Source organism: Phyllobates terribilis, unplaced genomic scaffold (genome assembly GCF_046119375.1).
Source record: "Phyllobates terribilis strain yellow unplaced genomic scaffold, ASM4611937v1 Scaffold_1__5_contigs__length_1240528914, whole genome shotgun sequence".
Classification (NCBI taxonomy): domain Eukaryota; kingdom Metazoa; phylum Chordata; class Amphibia; order Anura; family Dendrobatidae; genus Phyllobates; species Phyllobates terribilis.
Window position 1 is genome coordinate 314,714,866 of NW_027362761.1, and position 22,587 is coordinate 314,737,452.

A 22,587-nucleotide genomic window follows, 5' to 3' on the forward strand; every position below is an offset into this window, starting at 1 on the left:
TGAAACACAGCAAGGGCAGCGGAAGCTGTAGCTGACTTTCTAAAATGGGCACACAGGCGGCGTACTTTAACAAGCAGATCCGGCAGCTTCGGGTTGGATTTGAGAAATCGCTGAACCACGAGGTTAAGCACATGGGCCAGGCATGGTACATGTGTGAGCTCGCCTCGCCTCAGAGCCGCCACTAGGTTCCGGCCGTTGTCACACACGACCATGCCTGGCTGTAGGTTCAGCGGTGTGAGCCACAGATCTGCCTGCTATTTCAGAGCTGTCCACAACTCTTCAGCATTGTGCTTTTTGTCACCTAAGCATATTAGCTTTAGCACAGCCTGTTGCCACTTGGCCGAGGCAGTGTTGCAGTGCTTCCAGCTTGTGACTGATGTGGTCATTTCGGAGATGGAGGCTGAAGAGGAGGAGTAGGCTGAGGAGAATGAGTTGCAGGAGCTGTAGACTGTGGGGGCAACCCTGATTGACCTAGAGCTCGCAATCCTTGGCGTCGGGAGGACGTGTTCCGCCCCAAGGTCCGACTGGGTCCCGGCTTCCACTATGTTAACCCAGTGTGCCGTCAGCGAGATGTACCGTCCCTGCCCACAAGCACTTGTCAACGTGTCCGTGGTTAGGTGGACTTTCCCGGTAACTGCGTTGTTGATGGCACGGCTAATGTTTTGGGACACGTGCTTGTGTAATGCGGGGACGGCACACCGGGAGAAATAGTGGCGGCTGGGGGCCGAGTACCGAGGGATGGCCGACGCCATCAGGTTGCGGAATGCTTCCGTCTCCACGAGCCTAAAAGGCAACATTTCGAGAGCAAGCAGTCGTGAAATGTGAGAATTTAGTAATGTGGCCTGTGGGGCATTGGCTGCATATTTGCGCTTGCTTTCCAAGGACTGGGGCATGGACAACTGAACGCTGCGCTGAGACAAGGACATGGACGTGCTTCCTGATTCTGCTACTTGAGAGTGCGCAACGACAGGTGTAGGGCAGGAGGCATCTTCGCATGCACCATGGACAGGGGATTGGCTTGCATGTACAGCAGCGGAAGAAGTAATGGTGCCACCTGCAGACACTGTTCCTGGATCCTGGGGTTCGGCCCACAAAGTCGGGATCTTTGCTGCCATGTGCCTGATCATGCTGGTGGTGGTCAGGCTGGTCGTTTTGCCACCCCTGCTGATGCTGGCCTGGCAGGTGGTGCAAATGGCTTTTTTGGGGTTTTCGGCAGAGTCTTTAAAAAACAACCAGACTCGGGAAGACCTAACAGTTGTACTGGCAACTTCCTTCGTGTTGGTATTACAGGGAACGGTTGCCTGCCTTCTGTCTGCGGCCACCACACTGCTTTTTCCTGCCTGTTGGGGTGCTCTGCCTCCCTCCCCCTGTGTGCTGCTGTCCTCACTCTGCATGTCCTCCTGCCAGGTTGGGTCAGTTACTATATCATCCACCACCTTATCTTCCACTTCCGCGCCCTGGTCCTCCTTCTGACTTTCTGGCAATTGTGTCTCATCATCGTCCACCTCTTGTGACACTTTCCCACCGTCGCCTTCGTGTGACCGCGGCTGCTCAAATATTTGGGCATCGCTACACGCGATCTCCTCTTGCCCCGCTTCAAGTGGACCGGGCGAGAGGCCTGAATCTATAAATGGAAAGTGAACAGCTCTTCAGAGTGTCCAAGTGTGGGATAAGTTGTCTCCGGGCACTCTGCATGGAGGAAGGAGGATCAGGGTGAGGATTATGCGGTCCAGACTCACGGTTACAGAGACTTGACCGTGTGGAAGACAGGGTGGTGGTGGCGGCTAAGTGACTGGAAGCATTATCCGCTATCCAACCAACAACCTTTTGACACTGCTCTGGGTTCAATAGTGGTGTGCTGCGGTCCCCTAGGAATTGGGACAGGAAGGTCAGGCGAGAAGATGTGGGTGTTTGTTGTGGCACAATTTCAACTTGCCCACGGCCTTGTCCTCTATCTCTACATGCACCATCACCATCACGTCCAGTTCCCCGTCCCTTGCCACGTGCCTTGCCCATTTTAAATGGAGGACAGTATCTTCCACGCTCACTACAAATGACTGAGTTTGGAGCGAACTTATATGTGATCCATTTGACGGAGAAAACACAGTTTTAAATAGCTGGATTTCTAGCGCTGTAATATGGAAAGGACCTGGCTGTATTCTGCAGTGCCAACAAGCAAATGGCACAGAAAAACGGTGTTCTCTGGATTGCTTTTTAAGCAAATAATGAGGATTAAGATCCAAAAAAAGTATTCCTGGCCCCTGAGACCTGGGCCTTTGTATAGAAATATCGAACAGCAGCAGAAGGCAGAATTGGAATGGAGCCTCTTGTGCTGTATGCACTGCAGTCTGCTATATACCCTGACTGCCTGCCTATATACACTGCCTGCCTGATATCTCTGCAGATGGATTAGTTAGTCCTCAAAAGGACTGTTTGTTAAGATGGATATATGTAATGTACGGTTTTTCTCCCTACACTACCTAATACACAAGCAAATCTCTCCCTGACGCTGCAGCACCTCTCCCTACACTGTCTGATTCCAGAGTGACTGTGACGAGCACAGCGGCGTCAGGTCTGATATAGACCTGATGATGCTGTGCGGCCAGCCAATCACTGTAATGCCACAACCAACATGGCTACAGCATTACAGTGAGTGGCAGGCAATCCCTGCATGTTGATTGGCGCTCTAAAGAGCGCCAAACATGCAGGGAGGGGACCAGAGTTCCCTCCGAGCAACCCCGGAAATACTCGACGAGCGACGAGCAGTAGCGAGCATGCTCGCTCATCACTACCAACCACCTCTGCAGTGGATCTGGTCTTCAGCCTCTTGATAATTAAGGCTTTGGTCGCAGGGTGGATTTTTGGCATGTTGTCAGAGCTCAAGTTGCAGTTAAAGTGAAGGTCTGGGGTGCTGGGTTTCTTTTTATACACACCCACTAATTTACCGATCATTTACTGAGCACTGGTGAGGATGTAAACTAGGATTGGATGCATTATATGACCAGGAGAAAAAACTTTTGTCTTGCCAAAATCTGACCATTCTGTGTTCATTAAATGATCAATATTTCACCGTTGATGCCAATTCATTTTCTTAACCTAAACCAAATTTGGGAGGGTTTCAACTTTCAAAAGAATAATTTATAAAACCAATGGATGAATTTAACGTCAGGTTATAAGCTTTTATTTACATAACATGGATAAGCGACATAACTTCTGTCAGGGAGTGTACTTGTATTCTCTTTTATTTTTGTAGCTAATTTGTATTTTCTTAACATTTTGGGAGTGGTCATATTGGATAATAACCAATCATGTGTTGTCTATAAAGACATTTCAGCATAATGTGTGTTCCTTAAAGCAGCTGTAACAAATGCGAGTCAATTGACTAAGAATTTTACTAGAACATTAGTTTCTGGGGAGTATAATCGCGTACTGCCCACTCCACCAGGAATTGATTGGGGAGATGCAAATGGAGACTTATTTGTGTGCATAGTGTTACCATCCTGCTTTGTCTAGGCCTCTAGTATTACAAAAGGGAAATTAGTAGCTCACCTATCCTAATGAGGTGACTCTGCACTTTCTGTCTCACTCTGCACTGCAAAGCTGACAAGTGAACTGAACACAGCAGAAAGTTTCAGTGCATTGTGATGGCTTCACTGGATGCGTAAATGTGGATTTTTTTTATGTCAAATAAAAAGTGGGGGTTTTTTTTACACGTCACTTTCTGATCATTATTTCATGTCTTCTGTGTGGTACCAAAACCTTGTGATCTAGATCTACCTTTGGCTCCCAACCATATTCACCTTTTATTCCCAGGGGGTAATGACATTAAGATCAGCATCACAAATGAGCATTCTGAGTCAACAATGAACATCATCCATGGTAGGAAGAGCCAGCCCTCCATGTACGAGCAGCTGCGAGACATTGCCATTGAAAACATCTGCAGGTATCTGTGTGCTAACTTCTTAAATATCCTATGTGAGATGTATAGGTAACGTGATTAACATGCTCAATGTAGCGGGCCACATGTGCCCCCTTATTGCAGGGTAAATGTGTATCCAGACATACCATTCTCTGGCGTTTTCTGCTGGACTGTCTCCCTAATATGTGCTGTATGTAAAAGGGATACAAGCAAACAAAACCTAACTGAATCCATGATTGGCTGATGTACCTGTTCTAAACATTTATTTTATCATATTTTTTTTCATTACAGATGTTTAAAGGCAGGATTAACTATTGACCCAGTTATTGTTGAAGCCTTCCTTGCCAGTTTATCCAATCGTCTTTATATATCCCAAGAGAATGAAAAGTATGTTGTGCTGGTTATTGAATAAAACCATATAAATTACTTATCAATTGATATTATTAAAAAAATAAATAAAAGCAGATGTGTTTATGAATAAAGAACAGATAAAAGCTTATGTTCGGTAGAGTCATGATGTCTACAATAATAAAGATTCTCAATAATATTTAATCACAGAAAATATACTAAAATGTCCATTTCTTCTGTTTTTTAGAGATGCACATTTGATTCCTGATCACACAATCCGTGCTTTGGGTCACATTTCTGTTGCCCTGAGGGATACACCGAAAGTGATGGAGCCAATTCTTCAGATTCTTCAACAGAAGTTTTGTCAACCACCATCACAGTTAGATGTGCTGATCATAGACCAACTGGGGTGCATGGTTATAACCGGAAATGTAAGTAGACCAAAAATATTTCTACAAGTGATGACTTTCTGAAGTTGACTAGCGCCTTTTTCCTTGGGCTAGGGCTGCATGGCAACTTTGGCGGCAACATCTGTCACACAACCAAAGTTCACTAGGTATCAATGGTACATCTCAGCTCAACACAAGTGCTACTGTGACTACCTCGAGCAACGTGCAAGAAGTCCATCCGCATCGGATATTTTGTGGCTTACTTGTCGTAGCCGCAGTACCTTCCAGGTTGCAATGTGACCTCATCCATGTGATGTAGGAGAGACACCTAGCAAAATTTGGTCACCGGACAAGTGGCCAAAGTCACCGTGTAGCCCCAGCCTTAATAAGATATATTAGAGTTTCTTATACTCAACCGTAATATTAGATAATGCAACGTTTAATGCACTGATAGTGCTTTCTCAAAGTCTTTTAACATACAAATGGCTTTTTGCTTTACAGCAATATATTTACCAAGAAGTGTGGAACCTGTTTCAGCAGATAAGTGTGAAGGCCAGTTCGGTTGTGTACTCTGCCACCAAGGACTATAAAGATCATGGATACAGGTATGACCTGTTGCACGTATTGTTCTGCGTGACTGTAGCTTTGGTGATTTTGGATGTTATATATGTACAGGTTTAACACATCTGGCATTTCTTCTGTTACAATAGTCTCTTATTCACAGATTTTCTTCTTTCTTTTGTCAGACATTGCTCTTTGGCTGTCATTAATGCGCTGGCAAACATTGCAGCCAACATCCAAGGAGAACAGCTGGTAGATGAGCTTCTGATGAACCTACTGGAGTTGTTTGTACAACTGGGTTTGGAGGGCAAGCGAGCCAGTGAGAGAGCCAGTGAGAAAGGTCCGGCACTCAAGGTGAGACGTTTTAGTTAGTGTAGTTTTAGACCATGAAGACATGGTGTTATCAATGGCAGCACTCAGATGGTGGTAATAATTGTTGGCTCTTTTTTCCTTGCATTTTATAATGTATGGCATTGTATTGTATTTTAGGAAGCTGAGGTTTCTTGCTAATTTATTTGACTCTTTCAATAGCTGTTGGTCTAACACGCAATCTGCTGGCATCTGTTCCTCCCGATTCTCCCCCCCGCCCCCCCATACATATTCACACTGCTTTCGAACACATGACTGTGCATGTGTTCATATGGGAGAGAGGATTAAGATGCTGCCAGACACTGCTGGCGGTGGCTTATCTCTTCTGAGAAAAACTAATCGGGTGTTGAAATTCAACATGTCCTATCCTTCTTTCCCCTGACATCACCTTTCGGCGTTGGTATGATTGAGGACGGAAGGATCTCATATATCTAAAATTGTTGTCCACTCCCACCAAAATTGGCGATTTCAGCCAACTTTGTTTTAACGTTTGCAGACACTTCTAAACTTTTGTTTGGCCGTACAAGTTTTAACAAGCTACCGTTCCATCATTCAGTTGCTGATTTTGACTACAGACATGATTTTTGCCTTAATTTCCCCCACCTCCTCCCATACACTATGGATGGTTTGGTGACTGTCCCTTACACAGTAGTGCTCCTGTATTCTCTATGAAAAAACTGCTCCCAGACATCTATGGTGGCTTATCTCTTTGAGAATAAAAGTCAGACTATTACATAGTAACATTAGTTTTTAAGGTTGAAGGAAGACTGAGTCCATCTAGTTCAACCCATAGCCTAACATGTTATTGATCATGCCGGATCCTTATCTTACCCAATATCATCTGTCGGGGGAAATGGGTGGTAGTTGGGGTTGGGTTAATGGGTATGGACTTTTAGCAGTCCACAGTCTGAAGACATTTGCTGCTTTTGAACAGTTTACAAGTCAAGGGTTTTTTCTTTCGCTTGCACCCAAGCTTCACCCATAGCATTCACATTTCATGAAATTTGTGTTTTTTGCCAAATGTCATGAGTCAAACAACTTGGTAGTTTTCATATTTACCTCTCCAGAACGCTTGGTAATCTGATATCCGTAAAATCGATATCTAAAAAAAAACAGATTTGTCATGGGGGAAGATGATTCCTTATTGATTAGGAATCCGTGTCTCCCAGTCATCAGATGTTATTGCCCAGAAAGCCACATCGAGCTGCTACCTATCTAGGGCATATCATCATAAATTTACAGTTATATTCTTCTATTCTTTTATGATTGAGGCACTTTGCCCAATATGGCTCCCAAAAAGTCAACAAGCTGCTGTGGCCTATTGTGGAACTAATGACTCCAGCAAATCCTGCTTGGTTTACTGCGTGCAAGGTATTTTTTCTCTTTTTTTTTCCTCTACATTTTCCCAAATAGGCCATGGTAATGCTCTCACTTTGTGCCTTCACTTCTCATCATGGAAAGTAATTGTTGGTCCTATGAATCATGTACTTCACAGGAATCAGCTATGATTGCTTCATGCTACAGTGGTGGCCAAAAGTATTGGCACCCCTGCAATTCTGTCAGATAATACTCAGTTTCTTCCTGAAAATGATTGCAATCACAAATTATTTGGTCTTATTATCTTCATTTAATTTGCTTGCAAGGAAAAAACACAAAAGAGAATGAAGCAAAAATCAAATCATTGATCATTTCACACAAAACTCCAAAAATGGGCCAGACAAAAGTATTGGCACCCCCAGCCTAATACTTGGTTGCACAACCTTTAGCCAAAATAACTGCGAACAACCGCTTCCGGTAACCATCAATGAGTTTCTTACAATGCTCTGCTGGAATTGTAGACCATTCTTTTTTGGCAAACTGCTCCAGGTCCCTGATATTTGAAGGGTGCCTTCTCCAAACTGCCATTTTGAGATCTCTCCACAGGTGTTCTATGGGATTCAGGTCTGGACTCATTGCTGGCCACCTTAGAAGTCTCCAGTGCTTTCTCTCAAACCATTTTATAGTGCTTTTGGAAGTGTGTTTTGGGTCATTGTCCTGCTGGAAGACCCATGACCTCTGAGGGAGACCCAGCTTTCTCACACTGGGCCCTACATTATGCTACAAAATTTGTTGGTAGTCTTCAGACTTCATAATGCCATGCACACGGTCAAGCAGTCCAGTGCCAGAGGCAGCAAAGCAACTCCAAAACATCAGGGAACCTCCGCCATGTTTGACTGTAGGGACCGTGTTCTTTTCTTTGAATGCCTCTTTTTTATCCTGTACACTCTATGTTGATGCTTTTTGCCAAAAAGCTCTACTTTTGTCTCATCTGACCAGAGAACATTCTTCGAAAACGTTTTAGGCTTTCTCAGGTAAGTTTTGGCAAACTCCAGCCTGGCTTTTTTATGTCTCGGAGTAAGAAGTGGGGTCTTCCTGGGTATCCTACCATACAGTCCCTTTTCATTCAGACGACGACGGATAGTACGGGTTGACACTGTTGTACCCTCGGACTGCAGGGCAGCTTGAACTTGTTTGGATGTTAGTCGAGGTTCTTTATCCACCATCCGCACAATCTTACGTTGAAATCTCTCGTCAATTTTTCTTTTCCGTCCACATCTAGGGAGGTTAGCCACAGTGCCATGGGCTTTAAACTTCTTGATGACACTGCGCACGGAAGACACAGGAACATTCAGGTCTTTGGAGATGGACTTGTAGCCTTGAGATTGCTCATGCTTCCTCACAATTTGGTTTCTCAAGTCCTCAGACAGTTCTTTGGTCTTCTTTCTTTTCTCCATGCTCAATGTGGTACACACAAGGACACAGGACAGAGGTTGAGTCAACTTTAATCCATGTTAACTGGCTGCAAGTGTGATTTAGTTATTGCCAACACCTGTTAGGTGCCACAGGTAAGTTACAGGTGCTGTTAATTACACGAATTAGAGAAGCATCACATGATTTTTCAAACAGTGCCAATACTTTTCTCCACCCCCTTTTTTTAGGTTTGGTGTGGAATTATATCCAATTTGGCTTTAGGACAATTCTTTTTGTGTTTTTTCATTGAAGACGAATTAAATGAAGATAATAATACCAAAGAATTTGTGATTGCAGTCATTTTCAGGAAGAAACTGAGTATTATCTGCCAGAATTGCAGGGGTGCCAATACTTTTGGCCACCAGTGTACATGGCGTGGTAATGGCAGCATCATTCTCACTGTATAATGCTTATTCTCCTATGGGACTGTTCATCTGATTATACAGTGTGTGACTTCTCATATGGTGGATATGTCAAGGTCTTACACCCACACTAGAAAAGGGCAAAGTCCCATAACAGAACTGGTAAGGTTTAGCTTGCAGGATCAGAATCTACATTGATCGATGTCCTGTTTATCTGTGTGCTCGCATTAGCGATTGCTTTCACCCATTGATCTAGTATTGTGTAAATTTAGGTGTGCTTCATGCAAGCCAGTGCGGAAAACGCAGGTCACCCTCAGCAGTGGTTGCAATAAACTTGTTATTCATTTTATGTACAGTATATGTCAGCAGCGATAGAGTACAGGTGACACCTATTAGAGATCTGTTCTGTAAGACTGCATTCACACACAGCGGGCATTAAAGCACAGGAGTGCAGTACCGCTTTGGTCTTTCTACTGTTTCCCTGCACAATCACTTTATCTGACAGGGAAACAGTGGATTTGCAGGTAAACTAATTGATTGTGCAGGGAAAAAATAGAAAGACCATAGCGGCACAGGGCTTGAGTGGTCTAAAGCCACATGCTCGCTGCGTATGATCACTGCCTAAGAGTTCTGCTCGGCCCATTTTTCACTGGTAAACAAATGGACTAGGCTTAAATGACAGTCTATGGGAGGATACTTATCTCTGTTTTCTCTTACAGTTAGCTTTATTTCCTCACTTGGACCACATATATAAGATGGGTGTCTCTGCAATACACAAGACATTACTCCATATTAAGGTCTATGTAGGTTATTCTTGCCCAGCCTATGCCCAAATCATAAAACGCGTACCTTTGTTCTGTCACTATACTGTTGTCTCCTCTAATAACTAGTAAGATTTTTAGGGTGTCCCACTAAGACGACACCTGTTAATATGGGACACCTCTGTCAGTGCCAGAATTTACTGCAGTTTACACGTTAATGAAATGTGATAAATGAGAAAAGTCCAATCTTTACAGATCACGATAAGTGGCATTGCCGCAAACAACATTTATCAGTGTAAATCTGACAGCTGCAACCCGACAGGTCATTAGAACGGGGGTCCCCGCTGTTATTGGATGGGCAGTGTGCACACACCACTGCTATATCTACTGTCTATGGGAATACTGGTCATTCTTGTGCGTTAGTGATCCCTTCAGAAGTGAATGTTACGGTTGTCACAAGACTTTGGTACCTTCGTTCTCTCGACCAGTGGTGGTTCTGGAGGTCCCCTATCAATCATACATTTATCACCTATCCTGTAAATTTGGGCTAAATGTTGTTCATGGTAGTGGTTGATCTTGTGACAAATGTTTGAAAGAAGAAGGTAAAGTGCACGTTGTCATACGTTTTTCACAACTTAGCTATCTCTCCAGGCAGTCACTTTATAACAGTTTTCTACAGTGTCAATCACTTATAAAAGTTTTCCTTGCCCATACATAAGTGTCTGATGCCAACTTTGACCATTCCAGCCGACCATCGTTTGAGAGTTAAAAGACATTTTCTCATCAATCGCTGCTGAAACCCCCACCAATCCCAGAAACAGGGTGGCTCAATGTTCCCTGTGCGAACTGAGCAGCAGTGAGCATGTGCGACCACCACTGCTGAAGAGCGTGAACTGATGAGTGGTCGCATATACTTACTATGGTTCTTGTCACTTGGTTGATTGTATGATCTCTGTTCTGATCTGCTGGGGCCTTGATGTTTGGACTTCCACCAAACATACATTTATCACCAGTTTGAAGGATAAGTGCTATGTGTTGTTTATGATGAGACAAACACTTTTGATGTGCAAACTATCATTTGGAGCTGGATCAGTTGTATTGATTGATTGTTTTTTGCTCTGGCCCCAGAATGGTGCACGGGCCCCAGGGTGGTGCACGGGATATACCCCTCACAAACGTACCTGCCTGATGTCTCGCTTGTTGATGTTGTTAGTCATATTGTTTGTATGAAGAACATACCGATATGTCTTTACTTTAATGTCCTCCTGGCATAAAATATCCTGAGATGAGCGGCACGAGGCGACCAATTTGAGGAAAAAAAAATATTCCAATAAAATCTTTATATACCTTGAGCCAAGTGGAAAAGTACAGCAAGAAACCTCTGTCCTGCTGTAATTCAGCTGATGTCTATGTAACGTTCACCTATTCTACTTGCAGCCAGGGGCAAAGGGTTTATTTTGTTTGTTTTTTTGATTAAAGCCAAGAAATATTTATTAAATGTAATAATAGCAGCATAAAATTATAGAAATGTAAGCAAATTCACTTTTCATCAATTTGGCTCTTTTGAATACATTCCTGGATACATTTTCACATGTTCTGAACTTTTCGAAATGTTACTTTCTTCTAAAACGAATGTTGTGTTTTCTTCCACCTGACCTTTCCTATGTTCTGTACTAGGCTTCCAGCAGTGCGGGGAACCTGGGAGTTCTGATTCCTGTAATTGCTGTGGTGAGTGCGTCTGCTTTTTATTTTTCGTACGATCACATTCTGTCTGTGAGAGAGGACTAAGATATGAGATCGGTGGGGTTCGGACTCCAGGCACCCCCCACAAATCAGCTGACATCTGCTCCCATCAAGTGAAGGGGAGATAAAGTGGAGTTTGCGGGATTGGCTATTAAGCAATGTACTGATTTGCTACCTTCCACCCCTCTTATTTTTTATATCCCGCTGTTTATGGAGCGGATTTTTGCTGACTGGAGTCTGACCCCATTGATTTCATGTCGATGACCTATCCACTGGATAGATAATTAATAGTTCAGTCCTGTGTAACCCCTTTAATTTACAATATTACATATATGAAGAGTACAGATATTACAGCAGGGGATCACAGCTGATTCTTTCTTTCAGGTAAAATATTGCTTCAAACAGACAGTGAAATGTTTTACCTCACAAAAAGAATCCGCTGTGATCCTGTGCTGTAATGTCTGTATACTCTTTTGCTTCCTCCCTGCCCAGGAGATGTGGTATGATCAGACCATGTTCTGTACATGGTAAGACACAGCCATTACACAGTACACAGCAGGGGAACATTTATAAGATTATCTCAACACAGGAACATTTTTTTAAAACAAATCCAATTGTGGCATTAATTTTTATTCCAAGATCTATTAATTAAAATGTATTTTGTTCGTGGGAAAACCCCTTTAAAATGTCTGTCATATTTTCAAGAGCAACTATCACAATTTGGTCAGTGTTTTTTCCTTCTTGGCTTTGTCTTAAAGAAACTGTTCCAAGAAAGCTTTTAACATGCATGGCGTTATGGAAATGAATCTTCAAAGGACTCATCCACTACTGGACAACCCCTTATTATTGGGTTCAGGGAGATCCCTCCCGGACTGGCTCCTCTCCTCTGTATTCAGTGATGGGTTCCCAACTCTTCTGCTGGAGCACAAAACTGACTACAGAGGAATGACACCGATCTTGGAAGCGAGTATCAATATATATATTTGCTGGACCCTTTAAATAAGGCTTATATAGTGGAGAACCCCTTTTTAAGGCATTTTTCACTGTATAGTAAAGTAAAAATTATAATTATCAAGTATAATGGTGTCTCTGCGAATTCCTCATCGTATTTCATGTTTTTACGTGTTGCCACTGTATACTCACCTCTTGGGTAACTTTTCCAGTTAATGGCTTCAAGGACATTATACATGGAGTTAATGGTTACATTGTTAGCAGGAAAACAAATATTTAGTAAGCTTGCTCAAGCCTTGAAGTAAAAATGCTGCCAATCCCATCTTCATCTGAAATCAGGTCAGGTCCCTTAGTAAATGGCCCTTTCTATATTTATATATTGATAACTCACATAGACAACATTCCTATGACTTGCACTTTATTAATAACTGTTATAAAGGCATTGCAATATAGTACACTGGGTAGACTACTTTTGTCAGGCAAGTATTCTAGTACACTGTCTAGTCCGTCGTTTTCCGCCTATTTCTCATTGTATTATTATAAATGAATGTTATCTATCGGTCCATTTTTGTGGCTCACATATAGGGTTGAATTATATTATGGCCATAAGAATGCCATGGATAGGACAAGTTTTTGCCACATCTCATTATTTCTTTTCAGCTTTTTGGGATTTCAGACGTTGGATATCTGTTACACATATAATAAAATATATCTAAATATAAAGCATAGGCTTAGTTACGGGATTGACTCATGATTTGGTAGGATTGGCAACTTTTCCAAAAAAGATGAGGCAATCTGTGCGGTGTTCATATATGAGAAACAGGAAAGGGCGGTCCGCGATGAAGCGCGTCTGGATGGATAGCGGTGTGAATCCCACCACAGTCACCATTCCCGCCTGCGTGCCTTCTTCATTCACTGTGATGCTGCCTTGTTGCTGAAACTATAGAATGTTATATTAGCAGAAGTTCCTTAGGGAAATATGGCAGGCATTCGAAATCACAAAAGGACAGATTATTACGTGGACCTAGGCTTACCAAAGGGGATGTACAGTGTTTTCTGACCTACCCCTTACACCACAGGTGGATGGTTCGTTGATATTTTCTGCCCATGTAGTGTAAGTAGAGGGTTGACCACTTTGAAAGCTGCTTGCTGGAAACAATGTGCAAATAATTGCCTTTTTATCTTGTAACTTTCATTGTTCCTTCAGATGTAGGTAACCATAACCAATGGTCACACTTAAAGGGAATCTGTCACCAGGTTTTTGCCACCTTATCTGTGAGCAGCATAACATAGTGGTAGGGACACTGATTCCAGCAATGTATCACTTACTGTGCCGTTTGGGGTAGTTTAGATAAAATCACAGTTTTATCAGCAGGAGATTATCATTCGAGGACTAGTAAACGTGCTGGCAGATAGTCAAGCATATTCATGAGCTCTGTATAACCCCGCCCCCATCACTGATTGGCAGCTTTCTGTGTACACTGTACATGGGCAGAAACCGGCCAATCGGTGGTATGAGCGGGGTTATACAGAGCTCAGGATTCAGACAACTGCTAGATTTGCAGCAGAGAAAACAGTGATTTTATTAAAATAATAACAAGCAGCCCAGCAAGTGATACATCGCTGGAATCAGGGTCTCTTTTTCTACATTATGCTGCTCTCAGATGGGATAGCAAAAACCTGGTGACAGATTCCTTTTAAAGCATTTCAGGTCAAAGCTACCACATAGTCACAGTTTTGTGTAGCTAAAGTTTAATAAAATCCAAAGTTAGTACAACATTGAGTTCAGAAATGGCTAGAGATAGTTTGTCCTTGTACTTTTAACGTTTTCCTAGTATAATGGGAGGTCATCCCACCCCACTCACAAGTCTTGCAGGGGGAATTTCATATACCGGCCTTGGTGAAAATCCCACTGGAGAAGCATGGGCCAAATTTAATTGGCTACTCTTGCGCCACAAGCATGGATCCCATATCTACTATGGTGTAGCTTTATCCATGGATGTCACTTTTTAGCAGTAAACCAGTTGACCATCCCTTTTCTTTGACGTTCTTAAATAATTGTTTTTTTTGTACACCAGAAAACGGATGTAGATATTTTGATGGTCCCCCCAGGTATTCTTGCCTTCTGCCCTAAAAAATGTCCTCCCCGTGTTCAGAAAGTGAATGGTCAATATACTGTAGTTGCTTGATGTTAAGAACTTTAAAGTTCTGTTTTTACCTCCCCTAAATACTTTACTCTAATAGATTATAATGGGGCTACCTCCTGGAATGAAGTACTGCTTTACTTGGGTATACTCACCAGGCCGATATTGATGTCTTCATCTGTAATGCCCGAAAAATCTGCTCTACTTGTGAACAAGTCCTTCACTCCCATATTGCTTAGTGCATCCCTCAAATTGTAGTTCTTTTCCAACTTGAAACGTGGTAGATGAACTTCTCTTGTCCTAAGAACAATTACATTTGCTTTGTTTCATATTGTCTATGGTACAGATAACAACATGTTTGTTCAAGTAAGAGAACGTACTGCATATAGTACTCTCAGCTGTATGCAGGAGCACATCCAGTACTACTCTGCCATTGTTTTTTCTACTTTCTGCCCTACTTAGCAGGTTAGGCTATGTTCACATGTCCAGTAATCATCAATTACAACGGATCCAGCAGCAATCCATTGACAGAAAAGTTGTGCAGACACTACTTATTTTGTCCTTATCCCAAAAATACGGAGTCAACAGTCCAATATAAAGTGTAACAAAATTTATCAAAAATATACAAAGGGCATACGTTAAAATAGACAAAAGTTAATACAAAAGTCAATGCTCAGACTCAGGTGTTAAAGGACAAACCATTCCATAAGGTGTCCAGGGTGGGAAGAAAAATGAGCCGTAAACAAAACAAAACAAAACATAGACAAGTGCCTACCCCAAATAGTACTCTCACCACAGCAATATATCCTATCTAGGCTGTCATCAAAAAGTCACTACCCTATCGAATTATAAGAATGCCGTAAGTGAATTGTAGAGGCATAGCACTAGTTTAGTATAGTAACAAGTCCCGTATTGTTTAAATGAATACATGCAGTGGAGAAAAGAAATAGCACCAGGCTTATTCATTACCCATAATCCCCACGTGGAATGGCGTGTCTCCAGCCCCAACGCACATTTCGCCTAGGAAGCCCACGTGAAACGCGCGTTGGGGCTGGAGACACGCCATTTCATGTTGTAGTAGTAGTGACTTTTTGATGACAGCCTAGATAGGATATATTGCTGTGGTGATAGTACTATTTGGGGTTGGCACTTGTCTATGATTGATGATTTTTTTGCTTGCTTGCTTGTTTGTTTTTCCCGGTTCATTTTTCTTCCCACCCCTGGATACCTTATGGAATGGTTTGTCCTTTAACGCCTGAGCATTGACATTTGTATTAAGTTTTGTCTATTTTAATGTATGCTCTTTGTATATTTTCAATAAATTTTGTTACACTTTATATTGGACTGTTGACTTCGTATTTTTGGGATAATGTCATAGTGGTGGAGTGTCCATATGACTATTTGGGCCCATAGTGTGTCCTATAAGGTCCTTATTTTGGATATGATGTACTCTGTTCTGTGGATACTGTGTTTACTTATTTTGTCAGCCTGAAAAAAAATGATTTTACCTGGATCAGTTTTTTTTTAACATTGAAGTCTATGTAAAACGGATCCGTTAATTAGCCGTCCGTTTTTCTCCCATTTGAAAAGAATCAATCATTTTTTTTTGCTTACTGGATCAGTTTCAAATTGATGCTTACTTGAAAGTTCACATGTCCAGTAGTACATGTGAAATATTTCTTTTTCCACCTCCACTAAGCAAATAACGGATCCTTTTCAGATGGGAGAAAAATGGATGGCTATTTCACCGATTAGTTGTCCGTAGACTTAAATGTTAAAAAAACGAATCCAGTTTTTTTCAGGCGGACAGAAATGGGGAGGGCAAAATCTGGACACTTCTGACCTCCTGACCAGTCCCTTTAAATGCGATAATTAATGAAATTACACTACATTCCTTATGCTCTGGATGTGCTACCATTTTATGGAATCACAGCTTGTTGGTGTCGTTTAAAGAAAAGCGGTGTCATAGGTGAACAACCCTTTTAAGGGGTTTCACCACTTTGTTAGAATGGTCTCTTAAAGGGTTTGTCCGGTCTAAAATGAAAAGTCTGCAGTCACTATGTGACTTTTGAATCCCTCCAGTATACGACTTCTGCCCGAGAGTATGCATATCGCATACATCACCGCCGTTCCCGGCTCAGAAACTGGTGCTGGGAAGATTCAAAAGTGTGCAGAGGGACTGCAGACTTTTCATTTTGGAATGGATAATTCCTGTAGCAATAAGTAGATCACAAGTTGTACCCCTGTTATGTCCCCCAGTTGTAACCCCCTCCACCAGTTGGCCAAGCAAAAAAAATTGTCTCTGTAATGCAGGACCAGATAGGTTCTCCAGAGCAGGAAACTCTCCTTGTAACTGATCGCTAGTCTGGTGGCCAGGAGATGAGGATCTTCAACAGAAGACCACCCCACGATCTATTAACTCGAATGGGTTATATGGAAATGTGCGCTTTTGTACATTGTATACAATAGAATTTCCACACCAGGGTTGGGATTTTTTTGTAATCCCTTTTTAATGGCTCCTGAAATTAAAATCAGTCTTAAAGGCCAAAATGAAGCTTGTGCCCTACATGGAGGAGTGTTTTTGTAGTGGATTGGATATGCGCGATTAGTTGCCCCAGTCATGGGCACATTTGTGAAGTAGTTGATGAAGTGGTTGAAGGGGATATCCGGGACTTTTAAAAAAAGGCATGTAGTTGGTAACAGAGGCCACTACCTGTCTGTTGTACCCGGCGCCGGTCATTGACCGCCCCTACCAGAGATTCAGCTACTGCCTGTCAACAAAGCAGCAGTTTGTCTGCCTGTTGACAGGGCGGAACTACTGGTGTCATGCCGATTGACAGCCAGCTTCCCCCAGTTAGGCAGCGGAGAGCCAGCTGTCAATCAGCATGACACCAGTAGTCCCTCCCTGTCAACAGGAAGACAAACTCTGCTCTGGTGACGTGACGTCAGCGGAAGTCTGTGCCGGCGGAGAACGGCGCTGGGCACAACAGGCAGGTAGGCCAGTAGGTTGGTAGCAACTGCCTGCCTGTTAGTGCTTAGGCACACTTTTTTATTTTAAAGGCCTGGATATCCCCTTTAAGTGAGTATTCTTGGCCAATCAGAGTGCTGCGTTTTCATTAGAATGGACACTTTTGGTTGTCAGCAAGTTTGGATGTTGTACCCACCAGTATCCTTTGCAGGAGCTGTCTAGTTATTTTCCTTATGATTCTTATCATGTAACTACTTCATTGGAATATTTTTTTCTTTCCCTCTCTTTTTAATGTTTAAAAATATTTTTACGCAAAGTAATTTTTATATTTTACCTGTTATTCATGCTCTTCTGCCACCTTTCTATCAAATGTGGACTGAGTTGCTTCTCCAGGAGCTTCATACCTGATAGTTTGTGTGGCACCACTATCAGCATGCTTATATTACCAACGTAGGGCAATTGCAGAACGTCGCAATCCAATTCAGAATCCAAAGCAACCAAAAAGCTTCCTTTGAGCTTCATCATTGGAACTTTTACCACCTCTTTATCGCTAACACGGAAATTTGCACTGTAGGTTTGCTGTAGCGGAAACTTATTCTCCCATGTCCCTGTGTGAAAAGAGAAAGTATTCCTTCATCTTAGTTCTATAGTCAAATAAAAAGGGATAAAGGGAACCTGTCATGAGATTAATGCTGCCCATTCCACATGCAGCGTGAATCAGAGCCCGGCTGTTTGATGGATATATTTTTCTCTGAAACGTTGCAATGTTTCAGAGAAAAGAGCCGGATGGGGACTAAAAGAAGAGATCTGACTAGTCTATTGCAGCCCCCGAAAGACTTCTCCCCACGCCTGTCAACCAAATGGAGAAGGGCGAAGGGCATCATCGCACCAATACTATATTCAGGTCTCTCTCTTTAGACCTGACTTATCATATATTCAGAGATGAACATAACTGGAAGTTATCACAATAGCCAGGTTCTGATTCGTGTTGCCCGTGGTTTGGGCAGCATGCATCTAATGACAGGTTCCCTTTTTAGAAGATTTAACATAACTAATGCAAGAGAAATGTGAGGGACCAATCATATTACAGCTCCCAAATTTCAGATGCTGTATGGAACATGAAAAGTGCAACCTCTTGCTACTGACTACTCATTGACTTTTCTTTTGTACTTGCCTCTTTTTTGTATGAATGAGTGAATAACATAAAGTTACTACTTACCTTTGAAATAGATGCAGTTGATAAGTAACATTAGGATATTGGGGTTGAGGTTGGCTAATGCCTCCTTTATGAGCCCTTTGGTGAGCTTCTGAATGCGTTGGTTAACCTTGTGGAGAAAAGCTTTTTCTTCAAAATCTCCAACTTGAGCCTCTGCGTAGTAGAAGTTTTTTAGGTTATCCTGGAAGTCCTTACTGATGGAGAAATCTTTCCGTATGTAAATGTCATTGACTGATCTTAAGGTGTAGCCAAAGTCTCTCCGAAACAGTCTGTGGGTTAATTTCCGAAAAACTGAGTGAATAGTGGTTTTGTCATACTTGGTGCTGGCGTTGATAAATTCTTTAAAGCCTAATGTGGAGAAAATTTCACTCTGAGTCTGCCCTTGTGTTCCCATTGATATTGTAGCCAACGCTGTGGACACCCCAACTGGTGCCAACAGGACATTATCGGTTGCGTTTGTATTCTCTCTAATGGCACGATAAAGATTAAAGCCAAACTTTGCATTTATAATGTTAAGTCTCTGAATCCTAGTTTTTCCAGGAAATAGTTCATATATATTTCCTTGGGTTTTGTCATCATCTTTGAATTCAGGAATAGCATCAATGATTTCTGAGTAGTCTTCATCTTCACCAAATATTTTATCGAAGTCTAGGTAGTCCTCATCATCGTCTCCTTCGGGTATGAGATCATTAGTCACGGTTTCGTCTTGTAAATTCAATTCACTTTGCGAAGGAAGACCCCGTGCTCTCAAAGAATCCGCCCCATCACTTTTAGCAAAATGCTCACTCAAGTCTTTGACACCACCTAATGCTGTAGAAATAAGCAATAAGCTTGTGGCAAGATGTAGAAGGCCCATCTTTGAAGCAGCGATTCTGGAAAAACAAAATTAGTTTACAAAATATCTATAAGCATACCTTAATGGAACAAGTTTCATGCCAAATTAAGACTTTTGGGACTGACACAAATCAGTTTTGCAGATTTTTTTGAAAATGAATGTGGTGTCCTTACCTGAAGGCTACTTGTCGCAACTGCTAAATGTTGAATGTAAAGCTATGGCTCAAAAGAACTAAAACATAACCTTTGCCACTTTCCAGAGTAAACTGTCCAAAACATCAAACATACACAGAAGTGCCTGTACAGCTAAAGTCCTTTCCTTCTCGGAGGCCCCCTTGCTCCCTCCCTACCATCCCTCCCATCCCTCCCCTTTTATTTCCTGAATTTCTTTGTCAAGTTTACAATAACAGACTGTGTGGAAGTTTTGCAGTGTTTCAAAAGTTTCAAGTTTTTTGTTTTTTTTTGTACTTCGTGAATTCTTCTAAAGTCAATAGGTTATTGCTTAAGGTTACAGCCCGGCTTAATAAAAATTAACTAGTTTTCCTGATTCAGATGCGGGGGCAGCATTTATTCAGTGTTGTGATGAGGTTCAAAAATTGTAGTCAATAGTAAAGAGACATAAAGAAAGCAGAATATTGAGTACCGCTAGATACACTGGAACGGCAACACTTTTCAATTACATGGAAATACACACCCAATGAAAATATTCCCATTGTTTGATGTAAGTGGGTATTCACGAAAAGATATGACTACACAAAAGAGTGAATGACCACAGACAATACATAAAAATATATTAAAAAGGTATAGATTTTATCAGTACATACCATTAAAATGGCGGGGAGCGGATACACAGAAAAAAATAAGAAAGTTTACAAGCGTATACATAAGACTTGTATGTGAGGGGCCAGTAGCTATGTTCTCATTACATTTGTCACATATAAAAAGAAATGTAGCTTATATCTATCAGATAGACCAAGTAAAGGTATAAATAGATTACAAAAGCAATATACCATGAAAGAGAATGTTGGTATGTGATACAGGACTCCAACGTACGTTTCGCCCTTGGCTTTCTCAAGCCACATACACGTCTTATGTATATGTTTGTCTTGAACTTCCTTACTTTTTTCTGTGTATCCACTGCCCACCATTTTTAATACATTTTAATTGTATGTACTAATAAAATCTATACCTTATTTAATATATTTTTATGTTTAGTTTGTGGTCAGTCACTCTTTTGTGTAGTCATATAACTTTTCAATTTCAAGAGCACAGAGGAGCGGCATGTACTCACATGACTTACTGATCAAAATATACTCCTCAACATTGAAATTTCAACACCAAGAAGGCAAAGTTGTGGGGTTATGAAAATCACAAGCTATATAGACATGTTAGTGATATGCAGATGATGAAAACCTAAAAAGAAAATTTTTACAAAACTTGATTCATTCAGTGTCGAGTATGAGCGCCATGTGAAGAAATACATGCACTTACACACCTTGATATGCTATCACTGCCACACTGAATGTGCTTGGGAACTAAATCATCAAGATCCGTCTCTGGCAGCTCCCTTTGCAATGGCCAACCTATGATGTCCCAGATGTGCTCGATGGAAGACCAATACGGAGAGGCTGCAGACCATGGTAGCACGTTTAAGACGCACAGCCTGCTCACAGTACCGTGAGCAACATGCGGCCTGGTGTTGTCTTGTTGAAAAATTACTCCTAGGACACTTTGGAGAAATGCTGTTAGTGTAGCAGAAATGAAAAATGGAAGTGCCTGGCTACTGTATGTTATGCAACCACATCCCATACTCCCAGGAATAGGACCGGTGTGACATTCCCTTGTGAAGGCCTCTTCATGACATTGCCCATTTGGTTTCCATACTAATCTCCAGCTATCATTGTGTCCAAGACAAAAGTGGGACTCATCGCTGAAGAGGATAGACCTCTATTCCACCCTACATTGACATCTTGCTCTGCATTATGATAGCCTTTTAGAGCAGTGGAGTGAGGTCTATGAAATCTGGATGTCTTGCTCATAGCCCAATGTCGTGCAAACTCCAGATTGTTCGTGTAGACACAGTTTGACACCTCAGATTTGGTATGTGACAGCCAATTTCACTTGCAGGATAGAATGGATCAGTTGTGTCCAAAGTGTCCCAGGAGCCATTTTTCGACATGACAATGCCACTCCTCATGTTGCTCATGCTACTGTGAGAAACCTGCATGGCCTAAACATGATACCATGGTCTGCGCATCTCTGGACTTGTCTCCTATTGAGCACATCTGGGACGTTATTGGACAAGAATTGCAGAGGGAGCTGCCAGCAGTGGATCCTATTATTTCCATAATTTCACAACTTTTCCTTCTTGATGGTGACATTTTAATGTTGAGGAGTGTAGCTAGCACTCCTAAAGACTTTCAATTGAAATTTCAATTCTCTACAATAGTAGAAGCACATCTGCCTGTGATATTGGTTTATTTTCAGCCATGATACTGTTTGCTCCTCATTCACAATTCCATATTAAAGGGAAGCTATCACCAGGGTTTTGCTACCTGATCTGAGAGCAGCATAATGAAGGGGCAGACACACTGATTCCAGGGATGTATCACTGGTCAGTTTGCTGTAGTTTTAATAGAATGACTATTATCAACAGTAGATCATCACTAGAGGACTAGTAATCCTGCTGCCATGTAGTCCTCAGTATTCATGAACTCTGTGTAACCCCGACCCCATCACTGATTGGCAACATTCTGCCTATGCACAGTGCTGGGCTGTGGGTGGGGTTATCTAGACCTCATCAGTCAGAGAACTGATAGATCTGCAGCAGAAAAAAACTGTTACTCTCAAATGGGGTAGCAAAAACTTGGTGACAGATTCCTTTTAAAGGGAACCTGACAGGTCCCACATGCCCTCCAATGCAATGATGTGGCTGAAGAAAGGCTCAGCATCTCCTGTCTACATAAGATGTTCAGATTTTCTTTCTGATGAGAACATTCCCTATTCCATGAAGATTCTCTTGAATTTACTATTACTATTCTATTGATTTACAGCTGACAAGAAGATTACCACCCATTAAAGAGGCCAAACCAAGGCTGCAGAAGCTCTTCCGAGACTTCTGGCTGTACTCCGTTCTGATGGGCTTTGCAGTGGAAGGTTCGGGTAAGTGTTATCACAAATGTGACTTTCACTTGCATACATTTAAAGGGAATCTGTCAGCACAAGCTCTCCA

General features: G+C 42.1%; 2 protein-coding genes across 3 annotated transcripts in view; one reads left to right on the top strand and one right to left on the bottom strand.

Annotated features, from left to right (window-relative positions):
• Positions 1-22,587, top strand: part of PI4KA (phosphatidylinositol 4-kinase alpha) — a 125,233-nt gene that overhangs the window by 55,319 nt on the left and 47,327 nt on the right. For both annotated transcript variants that reach the window (XM_073674958.1, XM_073674967.1), the window contains exons 14-20: positions 3,814-3,943; positions 4,211-4,306; positions 4,515-4,698; positions 5,158-5,261; positions 5,403-5,571; positions 11,177-11,227; positions 22,409-22,517. In XM_073674958.1, the coding sequence (XP_073531059.1) occupies positions 3,814-3,943; positions 4,211-4,306; positions 4,515-4,698; positions 5,158-5,261; positions 5,403-5,571; positions 11,177-11,227; positions 22,409-22,517 (843 nt within the window). The remainder of the gene's footprint in view (positions 1-3,813; positions 3,944-4,210; positions 4,307-4,514; positions 4,699-5,157; positions 5,262-5,402; positions 5,572-11,176; positions 11,228-22,408; positions 22,518-22,587) is intronic.
• On the bottom strand, positions 12,595-19,704 carry SERPIND1 (serpin family D member 1). Its single transcript, XM_073674979.1, has 5 exons — positions 19,530-19,704; positions 18,525-19,393; positions 17,640-17,913; positions 14,493-14,637; positions 12,595-13,133 (listed from the first exon to the last, which is right to left on the bottom strand). The coding sequence occupies exons 2-5, from the start codon at positions 19,375-19,377 to the stop codon at positions 12,942-12,944; spliced, it is 1,464 nt and encodes a 487-aa protein (XP_073531080.1). The 5' UTR covers positions 19,378-19,393; positions 19,530-19,704; the 3' UTR covers positions 12,595-12,941.